Here is a 14,573-nt window from a genome sequence, read left to right on the forward strand (position 1 = left end):
AATATTTACTTTTTAAAATTCAGATATTCTAAATGGTCTTAAGCAAATAGTTATGAAATATTTAATGCAGTAAGAACATTTCATTCAAGGGTCAGTCTCTTGCAAACATACTGGATGCTATTTACCATTAGTTATATCGATAATTTCTACTTTTCATTTACCTCAAGTTTATTACTCTAAATTCAGCTAGTCTACCATTTTGTATTTTTACTCAAGCAAAAATACTGTTGTTTGTGAGTTTCTGGAGCATAATAGGCAACTATCCTTTATCAAGTTTGATTTAGTGAGTTTATATACTGCTTTCTGTATATGAGATAAGATCACTTATTTTTTCTTACAGTATAAATGGAATCATTGCTGATTTCCTATGCATATAAGAACTGAATTTCTTCAGATACATCTTATGTTTCTTTTGTGCCCACAAAGACATCTGGATACTCATCAGAAGTGTAAAAATCCCAACTAGAAGAAAAAAGAAATAATTGTTCTTTATTTCCTATTTTTATTATGGATGTAGCAAGCTATATTAGAAAAAAAATCATATATACTTCTTAAAATATTTCTCGTGTTGCATAGTTCTCTATCAATTTTCTTTACTCATGTATATTGCCTAGCATCATATACATTCAATCAATATTTATTGCATAGCTGAATAAACATAAAAAGTATATAGAGATCAAAATAAATCTATGTTTTTTACATCCCACTGCCACAAAATACTCCCAAATAAGGAATTTAAAAATATCCTTGAATTTTTCAATAATAGTTTTTCATATGTGTATAAAATACTTCTACACACACATACACACATACGACAAGCAGCATTAATTTTAATCCACATTTTTGTACAGTGGAACAAAGAATTGATGAAAAGGATATGACACATATCCCTTTAATACATGGAGTTCATTACAATTTAACTTCCTTGTGTGTTAAAATGACCAGCATTCAAGATTACACATTCATGCTCCCAGCTTTCCCTTCACAGATGCATATGAACACTTGAAGACACAGTACATGCAAGTCTGTGCACATGCACAAGAGAGGGTTTAAAATGAAGTGTATTATTATTACCACTCCTTTTTAACAAAAGCTTGTTGCTTAATAAATATATTTGGACTACATTTTCTAGCTTGGATTAAGCCACAATTATATAGAGATGCATAGTAAATAATGTTCCAATATATTTTAATACTGCTAAAAAAATCCAAACTAAAAATAAAGGCAAAAAATCCCTTTACAAACATGCCTAATTTTAGTACCATACAATCTGTTCTCAGAAATCACTTCTCCTAAAAGTGTATCTACTTCAATTAAATGTCAGTAAACACAGATCTCACCTGGCAATGTTTGCGTCATGACTGTGAAACTAATCCATGATCCAATCTGTTAGATTAAAACATAAATTAACAAATATTGATAGTCAGTCTAGAAATTTGTTCACTTGTGAAATTAAATAGGTAATTTAAAAACTAAACAGTAGGAAAATTCTAAGTAGAAATAAATTTCCTAAAGACAATAATTTTGTTGTTAAATATAATAAAGTTATTAAACAATCCCATAAAACAGTATCATATTCATAAGAAAATGAGACATTATTCCAAAATTTTTGATAAAAAATAAAATCCTGAAGCTTCTCAAGACATTTTATATGATCATTATAAAATTTTCTTTAAATCTAGATAAATATATGCACATATATTCTATATTCTGCAGGGAAAATTGTGGTTGAACTATTCCAGTTTCCTATGCCTATAACTTAAATTGAAATCTATATAATCATCTATATCTTTGGCTATACCTATATCTACAGATAAAACATATACACATATTATCATATATATATATTAATCTATAATACATGTAAGTACATAAACACATGTATTTAGTATATTATCAGATAAAGTTCAGTTACTTGCATACATAGCGAGCATACCTCATAGGTGTAGTTAGGACATGAAACCAGGAAAAACATCCACGTAAAGGGGTTATAATTTGGACTTGGAAAACAGGCATTATTTCCTTTTAAAAAGTAGAGTAAAATGTCAATGATGTTACATATTGCAAATTTGATCACATATTTATTGTATAATTCTAAATTCCCTAGAACAACTATATACCACATGAAATGTCATCATATATTTACAGAAACCTATTTCACAAATTACTCAGAAGAGACCCAGTTTCAAATGTTATAACCTTTTGACTGAAATAGAATCCCTATCATTTTCTGACCATGTCTACAGCTATGTTGCTGTAAAATTACAGAATACCACCATAATAATCAATTGTTTAAGTTTTAAAATCAAACAATATATAGATATTACTTTATCAAAGTAGAGCAGCAGTATTGCATACTGAGATTCATAAATGTGTTTTCACAATTGCATGCCTCTTCCTATTCTCCTTTTAGTGTCAAAGAATATATTTTTGGTTGAGAATATTAAATACCTCAAACCTCTTTCTATTAAATTACTGCAAATCCAAAGAGAAGTTCATAATTACGTCATTTATATCAGAAAAGTATGAAAATCGCTCATAGGAGGATTACAGTGAATATCAGTATAGTTAATATTCAGAAATACCATATAAATTATTTCTGCTCAGTAATCAGGATTGTTATTTACAACTCTCATTATACTTAGCATATTGTCACTTGATTTTTGTTAGCTACTTTTTGCCTTTCAAATTTTTTTTGAGAAATATTTTGGATAACAAATTTATAATGATTTCAAGTTAAACTTTGAGCTATGACATTTTGTAAAAGTAAATATGAATTATAAAATTACTGTTTATTCTCCATAGCAAGATTTAATCAGATAACACATCAACTAATCTCTTTTAGTTGTAATTCTAAAGTCATAATGAAATGTCAGTATGTTGTTTTCAAAATTGTAACTATTGTTGAACTATCACAGTGAAAAATATATTAGGCAATGTGCAGATTTCATGCATTGCTCATTTCAAGATAAGGATAAATATGTACGCCATTTAATAGTACAGATTCTCTTGGTAACATTTATGTAAACATCTTTGTGTAGCCTCCATATATTCATCAAAAGAAAGATAATTGAGGAACCTACCCATGTTATAGTAAGTGACTTTCAGGTGCAGAATGTGCACACAAGGTAATTTGGGTTAAAGCCAGTTTATGACTGTTCAATTCCTGGAGGTAGTGGAATGATCAGGATCCACAAACACACATTTCTTCCAGATGTGGTTTGCAGATTAAATAACCAATGTGTCTTGTGACACAGAAAAACCTAGTTTTCTTTCCCAGTTTTTGGACTTAAACTAGTTAAACTCATTGATGGAAGAACAGTCTGGGACCCCAGGGAGAAAGACTGCAACATGGAAACAACTGTATACATATAAGGATTCTCACAATCATTCATTAAAATAACTTCACTAAACTATCTACGGTCATCTGTCTGGGGAACTGTATACTAGTGAGAGTAGACTATCCCTACATTTTAAGGACTGCTAAACACAGTTAGTCCACTGCTTCATAGGGGTTATTTCCCCAGACACTGAATGAATAATTGGAATATACATACTTTGTAGTTTGCATAATCCCATTGTGCATTGATTTACTGGCCTTTGGGGCAAGAGCTAGTGGGGAAATCCAAGTGGAAGCCTCTGAAATTGCACTCATTCTTTTGTAAATATAAACAGTCTGCATCCCAATGAGAGATTAATGCTACATTTAAGATCTAAAGTATGTTTGTATGATATTCTCCATTATATCTCCATTTAATTCACTTCTTTAGGTCCTGCAGAAGCCAGATGTATTTAGGAGGGTGACAGTGGAGTACTGCAAACTTGATCACACATTATCCACCATTGCAATTTATTACCAGATATGATATCTTTACTAAAGCAGATTAACCCAAACTTGGGTCTATGGATATAGCCACTGAATTGACAAATGTATTTTCCATCTCTAGTAGAAAGGAAGGCCAGAATTGTTTACTTTTCTTTAAAATGGGAAATAGCATAGAGTTTCAGTTGTTTTTTGTTTTGTTTTGTTTTGTTTTTTCTTTAACTGTTTAATACTCACACCCTTTGCTAAAAAATAGCTCAAGAAGACCCAGGTTGGTTGGGCATCTCACTGAAAATCACTAGATCAATAACATTATGCTATTCATACTGAATGAGTAAGAAGTGTTTAGTATGCTGGTGGCCTTACTAAGACATGTGTGGTCCACAGAAGGGGGGTTGCTAATAAACACTACAAAGATTTAGGGGCCAAATGATTGTGGGGCAACCTTTCCAAAACAGAGAAAATGTGTGGCAAATTGAAACCCATATCATTAAGAAGGAAGCAAAATGCCTTGTAGGCCTCTTCTAGTTTGGCAGGTATATTATACACCAGGGAAACCTCCTCTGAACTGCACACCATGGAGTACAAAAAGCTGTGAAAGTTTAGTAGGGCACAAGGCAGAAAATTGCAGCAGGTTCAAGTTTTACTGCAAGCACTCCTGCACTTGGACTTATAATCAGGTAGACTCTACATATTAAATTTATCAGTGGTGGAAAAACTTAATATGTGGAACTTATGGTTAGCCCCAATGGAATAATCACAATCCTGAACCTTGGTATTCTAGAGCCGGCCATGGCTTTGTAGCACAGAATTATATCTCTTTGACAAGATAGTCCTGGAATGCTATTGAATCCTGGTATAATTAAGACTCTACTCTAGGGACACCAAGTGACCATGTGGTCCTAACTGAGCACTATAAGCTGAGTTCTGTTAGATGTACCAAGTCATAAGGTTAGGTAAGACTAGTAATAATTCATTTTAAGATAGAAGTGATATATTCAGAATGAAACTGAAAATAGGCAATAGGATACAAACAAGCTGCATTACCAGGCATCCAGACATGTCACACACCACTGTTGAGCCAAAATGTCTCCTAACTCACATGCATGAAAACCTTAGGTATCCCTTCAGGCCAGCTGAAAAGGAGGAAGACCTTGAGCTTAGTTCAGGGATGAGTTGGCTGGCATGTGGGAGGAAGCCAAAATGCACAGCGGCTACAATAGAGTCACATTTAGGGGTCACACCCTAAAAGACAGTAGTGAGGGGTAAATTCTCCCAGTGGGCAGAGTCTCTGTAGTTGAACAAAATATATCCAATCTACATTATACATAAAATAACAGGCAGTGTCAAATGGACAAACTAGTAAGGATTGCAAGACTGCCCATGAATATGAGTGGTCATGAAATATGAAGATATGTGTACCACATGTTAATGCCCCAAAGGGAGCATCAATGATGGAAGAGACAAACAGGTAGAAAATTTGACTTAGCCAGTCACTGTCAGCCTGTTTCTGTAATGGATTACTTATTGCTAGTATGGGTGCATGAATGGAGTATGGTGGCAGGGATGGAAGCTATACTTGGCCTCAATAGCATGAGCTCCCACTTACCAGGGCAGATATAACTACTGCCGCTACCAAGTGTCTAAACTGTCACCAATAAAGAACACCAGTTAGACTGTAACAAGGCACCATTCTGCACAGATATGATCTAGTAACCTGATGGCAAGGTGATTTGTTGAACACCTTCTATTTTTAAAGAGGCAGCAATTCATATTTGCAGGAAATGACACATACTCTGTGAATGGATTTCCCTTTCCTTCCTTTAGGTCCTGAGTCAGTCCTATTATCTGAGGATTTACAAAGTATTTGATCAATTAACACATCTCTTCCACAATACACTATTTGTTTGTTTGTTTGTTTTAACATCTTTATTGGAGTATAATTGCTTTACAATGGTGTGTTAGTTTCTGCTTTATAACAAAGTGAATCAGCTATACATATACATATATCCCCATATTCCCTCCTTCTTGCATCTCCCTCCCACCCTCCCTATCCCACCCCTCTAGGTGGTCACAAAGCACCAAGCTGATCTCCCTGTGCTATGCGCTGCTTCCCACTAGCTATCTATTTTACATTTGGTAGTATATATATGTCCATGCCACTTTCTCACTTCGTCCCAGCTTACACTTCCCCCTCCCTGTGTCCTCAAGCCCATTCATTATGTCTGAGTTTTTATTCCTGTCCTGTCCCTAGGTTCTTCATAACCATTTTTTTTTAAGATTCCATATATATGTGTTAGCATATGGTATTTGTTTTTCTCTTTCTGACTTACTTCACTCTGTATGACAGACTCTAGGTCCATCCACAATACACTGTTACTTTAAGAAATCCATTTTTCAAAAAGGAAGTACAGAAGTGGGCCCATAACCAAAGGAACAATTTCTCATATCAAATACAGCATCATCAAAAAGTTGCCAACCTCTTCCCTGGTGGCGCAGTGGTTGGGAGTCTGCCTGCCGATGCAGGGGACACGGGTTCGTGCCCCGGTCCGGGAAGATCCCACATGCCACGGAGTGGCTGGGCCCGTGAGCCATGGCCGCTGAGCCTGCGCGTCCGGAGCCTGTGCTCCGCAACGGGAGAGGCCACAACAGCGAGAGGCCCGCGTACCGCCAAAAAAAAAAAAAAAGTTGCCAACCTGATGGATTAATTTGCTAATCTGTTGAAGGCACAGTTGAAATGCTGATTTAGGGTCAAAGTACACCTTTAAATCTATAAGATAAGGTTTATAATTGAATAGGAATCAACCCATGTCCCATGACAGAAAATTCTCCACTTGGAAACAAGGATCTTAAAACCTGAAGACCCCAGTGTTGTGGGGAATGAATCACTACTCTTGGCAGAGTAATTGATCCTATCATGAAAAGGAGGTAAACCTGCTGTTATACAGTGGGGTAAGAAGAGTATATTTTGCCTCTAGTATTTGGACATCTCTGGTATTCCCTTGACCCATGGACAGGGGCCATGTCCATGTCCTGATAAGGACCCTCAAGTGAGGGTCCATGTCATACCACAGATAATCCCTGAGTTGTTAAATGTGTCAGTTGAGGGTGAAGGGAATCTAGAAGTTTGTGGAGGAGGAAGATGGTACAAATCAGTTGTTAGACCAAGGCCATGTGCAGCAGTGAAGGCTGTGTAATTTCCCACAAATATGTCTCTTTCAAATTTCTTCTGGTAGCAGAAAGCTTTCACCTATTACACCCTCTGAAAGGATGGCCTTGACAAAAGAGAACTGCCTTATCCTAGATAATTTCCCCATTTCCAGGGAGCCCCAAATCCAACCTACCTTTTCTCTAGTCATTCCAACTTAGGGTAACTCAGAAGTGTTCTCCTAGTTTCAGATAACCCTAGAGAAATGACTGAGGCCATCCTTCAGACATCACAACTCAGTTTCCTACTAGGCACAATTCTTCCCTTTTTTTCAGTACTTTGTAATAAGCATTTTAAAAATGTGTTCTATATCAAATTGTGTTTTCTGGGGAACACATTTTGTGACATCTTGCTTAAACAGTCAATATAAAATGGTCCCCCAATCCATAATTCATGCCTAAAGCATATCTAAGGTACAGATATTACTACAAACTTGAATTAATATGTAAGTGGGGAAATAAAAATCCAAGAGCAACAGAGACTCATTTAGAGGTGACACAGGAACTGAGAGTTGGATAAGGATTTTATGTAGGGAAAAAGAGTGCACTGTGTATGCAGATATCAAGAATTCATGATCAGAAGAAGAGGGTTTACTCTGAGAAAACGTCTGAGACCTGAGGTTATCAGGACACTGGATACAGAGAACTGAAATGAAATGATTTGAGAGTAGTGAGTCCGGAGGTTTTCATATTAGAAGGCACTGCTTCTAAGAAAGGAGAAAATACTTTGAAGGCTTAGAGGGGAAGGGAAAGAAGGTAGTATTTCTGGGAATTAAGGAATTTAGAAAACAAAGGAGTGTATAGAGGATCAAAAGACACAATGAAACACCCCATCCCCTCCAGAGCACACTTTATTCTTTATAGACTTCACTTCAATCACCCCATCTGTAAAAACACTTGTTATTTCTCTTCAGGGACAATCTACACTCTTAAAATGAATATAAGTTGATCAGTATTCACATAAGGCTTTTATATGAATAAAAACAAAAGCCAGAACTTTTTCCAACTGATAAAAATAAGTCCCCCAAAAATTAAAACAGAGAAAAAATTTAATGCATAGAAGCATTTGCAGATAACAAAGAATATAACTGTTAAGAAATCCCAGAACTCAAAATAGGTATGGACAAAACAGGAACAAAAAAATAGTTGATTCTTCTCAAGAATTAAATTGTAGGAAAAAATCACATTACTAATATGGTACATATTTTCAGTTTGCCTAAGGGTAGAATGTTCAGTAGAATAGGGGATATTAAGTAGATGAACAAAAACAGTGAAAAAAAATCTAAAAAGTTAAAAACAGAAAGTGATAGATATATAAAATAGAGGCAGATGTAACATGCGTGTAATGTAACCCCACCCTCTCCACACAGTCCACAATGTAACAAACCAAATTTTCAACTATAATACAAGAAAACTTTCTAGAATTAAAACAAAGACATGAGTCAACCTACTAGAAGATTACATCATGTCTCTGGGAAAATTGATCTGGAATTATCAAATCTAAGACACATCCTGCAAAACTCTGTACAAAATTAATAGACTTCAGTAATAAACAAAAAGTATCTTGAGTCTAGAGGCAAAAGACCAAGCCAATTAATCAAGGAGGGAAGATTAGATTGGCTTCTGACTTGGCAAGAGCAACATACAAAGCAAGGTAAAGGGTGGAGTAAAAGCATACACACACACATAGAAAAGTCTCACATAAACATTTCCAAAGTTTGACTTTGAAAACGTGATGATTTAAAATTTTCATTTTCAAGTAATGGCTGCATATACCAGATAGATGAAGAAACTTGAGCAAAGTCACAGTTAGAGAGTCAGGGTCAAGACTAAAAGTTGTGATATTCATAACTTTGGCAATGTTAGCATTTTTGTAAAATTGTGTTGTGTTCTGCTTCTATACTTAAAAAAGTCAGACTATCAGAAGTTTTTCATCTGGGCTTCACATACTTCCAAAGAGAAATCAGTAGATCTATGAATTTGGATTAGATAAAAATGGCATTTAACCTCTAAATAAAATGCAAGATTTACTTCAATACAAATGCAGACAACAAAACACAATACTATTTGCATTATTCTGTTAATTTTTTTCAGGCAGAGATATTTTCAAATAATATTACAGTTGTTTTAGATTTCCATATATATAATTTATGGTTATCAATATGGTACTGATCAAAGTGTTATGTAATGTAGGAATCAAAACATTTATGTTATATATAATATTACAGCTTTTATGTGTTCACAAATATTCTAATATAATAAATTTCTTTTGTAATTTTATGTGTTATAGAAAAAAATATTCTGGAAAGTGTTTCATATATTTCCCCAGCCTGCAAGAACTGTTCAAGACAAGAAAATGTTAAGAAATTCAGGTAGATTCAAGTTAAAACAAACTTGAAGAGACAGACACAACTTTATATTTGCAACTAGATTGATAAAAACATGAAATCCAAATGTTGACCACTGCTATTGGAAATTACAGTTAAATTATGTACAATGTACAGTAAGCCATTGCGAATCCCTACCTATAATTTAACCTGAATGAGAGTATTGATTTACCAAAAATACCTTTAAATTATATAGACAGTGTAAATTTTTTCAAATCTTTTGGCAAACCAGTAAATTCAAAATGTTCTCCCAAACATTGCTATTTCACTGCCGTTGAATTTCTCAGAGAAAATTCACTTTTATTAGAAAAAGTTTAAGAAGTCATTTGAAATACAGTGGGATTGTAACATACTGTGCAAATTAGATTAAGAATTGAAAGTTAACCTAAGAAATGTGGATATTCATCAAAGGATTTCATACTTCTTAATCATGTTTGTTTCTTCATATATTTAAATGAGAGAGACAGAGAGATTGTGTGTGTGTGTGTGTGTGTGTTTGTGTTTGTACATGCACACTTCACTTTAGAGAAACCATAATTAGGGAATATAATATAGTTCAAATATTTTGAAAACTTAGGCATAAAAGAGCAATAATTGGGGAATACTAATCTTAAATGTTTCCAACTATTGCTTTAAAAAATAACAATTAGCATAATTCACTCTAGAGGAGATTAAAAAAAGTGACTAACCTGTGTGATTGGGATGAGCCAACACTACATTGATGAAATGATTTCCAGCTTCACAAATCTGCAAAACATTTCAACCTTTTCAGTGTGATATACTTGTCTTTTTAAAAAATACATTTTTAGATATACAAATATCCATGTAACATATTGATTCTAAAGATCCAAAAATATACTATTACTCTAACTGTAAGAAGAAGAAATTTTGTATTTTAACAATGAAAGAAGCTGCTGTGGACATATGTAGAATGAAAGGAATGAGTTACATTGAGGTAGAGATTTTGAAGGTATTCTTGATCCCTTTTGATAGTTATGTTCAAATTGCCTCGTTAATCTGGTCCTGTTGATTATCTGCTTTGTATTTGATACAATAGGTAAATTTTCACAGCATGAAGACACAAGCCGTATCACTGAAAGATATATTTGGCATAGGTTTATATATTCCAGGTTTACTAACACAGTAGCAACCCTTCCACTGCAAGGGTAGTAGTATGGTTCCTGGTTGGTTTCAGCTCAGTTTAGAAAATGTATTGTAAGCAGTACTGCCCCACAAAGTCACTTGTTGCTTGTCTGTCACCTGACCCCTTAATCATGTACACTCCACTAGTTGTCCCTGTTTAGTAGACAACTATGACCCTCTAAGAAGCTTCAGGGTTAACAATATCTCCTGGGCTAATACTGTTTGAATTTGCAACATGTAGCCTCTGAAGATAGGACTGTTTCCTTTGTCTGTCATATACACCTTACCTGATTCAATGCAAAGTATGTATTCAATATATAAATACTACGTTATTAATAGCAGGTTATGCTATCCAAAATATAAGCAACCCACAGATATTACCAAAATTTCTTTAGTTGTGAAGAACAAGATGGGCTAGATTTTAAAATTGCTATCACACAACAGTATGAATATACATGACACTACTGAACTGTACACTAAAAATGGTTAAGATAGTAAATGTTATGATATTTTTATTTTTACCACAATTAAAAGTAAAAGAAGCCACTAGGTAAAATGTTTTAAGTGAGAAAGAACATTAGAATGGTAAATGATAAAAATTCAAATAGACTTGTACCTGGATGCATATGGGTGGCTTAAAGTAAATTTTAAAATATTCATTTGTGCTTGATTTTATAAAAACTTTATTGACTACTTGTTGATTCACAGTAGCATTCATTTGAAAAATGATTCAATAGTCCACTCTCTTCTTCAGAGTTATCATTAGGTGAATAAATAAGAAATATGAAATTTCCAGCTAACAGAATTGAAAAAAATCACAGTTTTTACATGGAAAAAATCATCATTTAAAAAATGTTTTGATTCAGAATGTAATGAAAGCATTTTTACTTCTTTCAGCACCCTTTGTACTCTCAGTTCGTTGAGATTACAATTTTATTTTTAATCAGTACGCCTAAACATTTAACAATGTACAATGTGGGGAATGTTAAATTTTAATAAACCACAAAGCACTTTGGTTAATATATTAGAAGTGACATATCATGCATCACATTGTACTCCACAGATTTTTCTGAAAATATTCCTGATTAAGTTCTACTGTTTTCAGGTTGAAAGACATGATTGTATCAGAATATATAAAATTTCAGCAGTAAGATTCTTATTGTTTAATACTAGGCACAGTAGCCCCTCCCCCTTATCTGCAGTTTCACTTTCTGTGGTTTCAGTTACCCACAGTCAATTGAGGTCCAAAAATATTAAATGGAAAATTACAGATATTAATTTGTATGTTTTAAATTGCCCTCCATCCTGAGCAGCATGATGAAATCTCAGGCCATTCTAATCTGTTCTGACATTCTCTTGCTGTGCTTAATTTATAAATTAAACTTAGCCATAGTTATGTATGTTTAGAAAAAATACATGATATATATAGGGTTCAGTACTATATGAGGTTTCAGACATTCAGTGAGAGCCTTGGAATGTATCCCCCACAGATAAGGGGAGATGGTTGTATTGTGACTCAGTCATAGCATGTTGGCATTGTAGCAAAGATGCCAGTGGCCAATGACCAAAACAAAAGTTCCAGGGAGACCAGCTTGAAGGGAGATGTATATCTTGCTCTTCCTAACAAGTTTCATCATGTTAAGCATTCTCTGCTTTAAATAGTGAAAGTGATGTGTCTTAGAAAAACAAACAACAGCAGACAAATGCCCTAATATAGAATTTGTAGCCATCAATCAAGTAGTCAGGCTGTCATATTATCAAACTAAAATACTTTTAGTTTCCACAGCAAAAACAAGTAACCTTTATTCTGTGATCTCATAATATTTTTAGACGATGACCATAATCTATCTTTTTTCTGCATATGTTATCCCTACATTTTTATATGCATTTTTATTAATTATTGGCAGTTCTAATATCTTATAACTTTATCATTTAAGCAATGTGATAATCATTTTACTAATTTATATGAAACAGAATCTGCTAAAATATTTCTAACACTCTTAAGCTTGAGTTTCGGCTATTTTTTCTCTATAATAATGATAATAACAATAATTATAATTTTGTTATATTTATTTTACCTTAATAAACATTTCAAAAATAAGGAAAATCTAGGCTAAATATATAATTACAAAAAGTTTCACCTGTAAAATACATCAACTCCTCTGATCTTGGGAAGTTAGTTTCTCTTTTTTTTTCTTTTTGGAGAGTTAGTTTCTACTTTAAGGGATAAGGTATATCACATACACTGAAATACTGTTTGATACTATAAGCCAATATACTGTCTCAGCATTCATTAAGTCATAACTTATGATAATTTATATTACTATGATCATAAAATTATAGAACTTTATTCTAATTCCTAATCTCTACTCTTTAATTATGAAACCCACTTATATGTGATTCCATTTGTTTATTCCATTTTTTAAAAAGGATAATATACATGTGTTTCAGAAGAAATATATTCAATATATTAATTATTGGTTTAACAGAAAGTGTATGAATACCAACCTATGATTTTTTTTCATTAAGACAATTTTTTTAGAGCAGTGTGAAGTACACAGCAAAATTGAGGAGAAGTTACAGAGATTTACAGACTCCCTGCCAATACATGCATAACCTCCTTCATTATCAACACCCACCATCAGACTGGTACATTTGTTACATTTGATGAACCTACATTGACACATCATTATCAACCGATGTGCACAGTTTACATTACAGTTTGCTTGGTGTTATACATTCTATGTTTGGACAAATGTGTGACATTTATCTATCATTATGGTATCATACAGAGTATTGTCACTGCCCTAAAAATCCTCTGTACTCCTCCTGTTCATCCTTCTCCCCCAACTTCTGGAAACCACTGACTTTTTTTTTTTTACTGTCACCAGAGCTTTGGCTATTCCAGAATATCATAGAGTTGGAATCATACAGTATATAAGCTTTTTAGATTGGTTTAAATATACATTTAAGGTTCCTCCATATTTTTTTCATGGATTGATAGCTCTTTTTTTTTTTTAAACACTGAATACTATCCCATTGTCTGGATATACCACAATTTATCCATTCACCTACTGAAGGATATCTTTACTGCTTCCAAATTTTTCCAATTATGAATAAAGCTGCTGTAAACATCCCTGTGCAAGGCTTTGTATAGACATATGTTTTCAACTCCTCTGGGTAATACTAAGGAGCATGATTGCTGGATCACATGGTAAGAGTAAGTTTAGTTTTGTAAGAAATGTCAGTCTTTTTAAAATGGCAGTGCCATTTTCATCAGCGGTGAATGATAGTTCTCATTGTTCCACATCCTCACCAGCATTTGGTGTTATCAGTGTTTTGGATTTTGGCTATTCTATAGGTGTATAGTGGTATCATGTTGTCTTAATTTGCATTTCCCTGATGACAGATGATGTGGAGCATCTTTTCATATGCTTATTTGCCATCTGTATATCTTCTTTTGTGAAATATTGGTTAAGGTCTTGGTCAATCTTTTAATCAAGTTGTTTGTCTTACTGTTGAGTTTTAAGAGTTTTTTTTTTATATTTTGGATAACAGTATTTCATCAGATGTGTCATTTGCAAATTATTTTCGCAGTCTATGCTTGTCTTCTCATTCTCTTGACATTGTCTTTGCATAGCAGTGTTACATTTTAATAAATTAGCTTACCACTTATTGCTTTCATGGATTGTGTTTTGGTGTTGTATCTAAAAAGTCATTGCTATACCTAAAGTCATCTAGGTTTTCTCCTATGTTATCTTCTAAGGATGTTATAGTTTTGTGTTTCACATTTAGGTCTGTGATTCATTTTGAGTCAATTTTTGTGTTGAGTATAAGTTCTAGGCCTAGATTTTTTTTTTTGGCATGTGAATGTCTAGTCATTTCAGCACCACTTATGACTGTCTTTGCTCCATCGTATTTTCTTTGCTTTAACCAATATACTTTTGAAAATGAAAAACTGAAAGATTTTTTTAAAAATTTCAGACATCATATTTATATTATTGTATGATATG

At 33.5% G+C, this 14,573-nt stretch overlaps 1 protein-coding gene across 1 annotated transcript in view; it reads right to left on the reverse strand.

Moving 5' to 3' along the window:
- Positions 1–334: 334 nt before the first annotated feature.
- Positions 335–14,573, reverse strand: part of TECRL (trans-2,3-enoyl-CoA reductase like) — a 92,136-nt gene continuing 77,897 nt past the window's right edge. Inside the window, exons 9-12 of the mRNA XM_030880732.2 lie at positions 10,107–10,164; positions 1,937–2,022; positions 1,341–1,386; positions 335–462 (exon numbers count right to left, since the gene is read on the reverse strand). Of these exons, the coding sequence (XP_030736592.1) occupies positions 335–462; positions 1,341–1,386; positions 1,937–2,022; positions 10,107–10,164 (318 nt within the window). The remainder of the gene's footprint in view (positions 463–1,340; positions 1,387–1,936; positions 2,023–10,106; positions 10,165–14,573) is intronic.

The sequence above is a fragment of the Globicephala melas genome, chromosome 5, assembly GCF_963455315.2.
Source record: "Globicephala melas chromosome 5, mGloMel1.2, whole genome shotgun sequence".
Lineage (NCBI taxonomy): Eukaryota > Metazoa > Chordata > Mammalia > Artiodactyla > Delphinidae > Globicephala > Globicephala melas.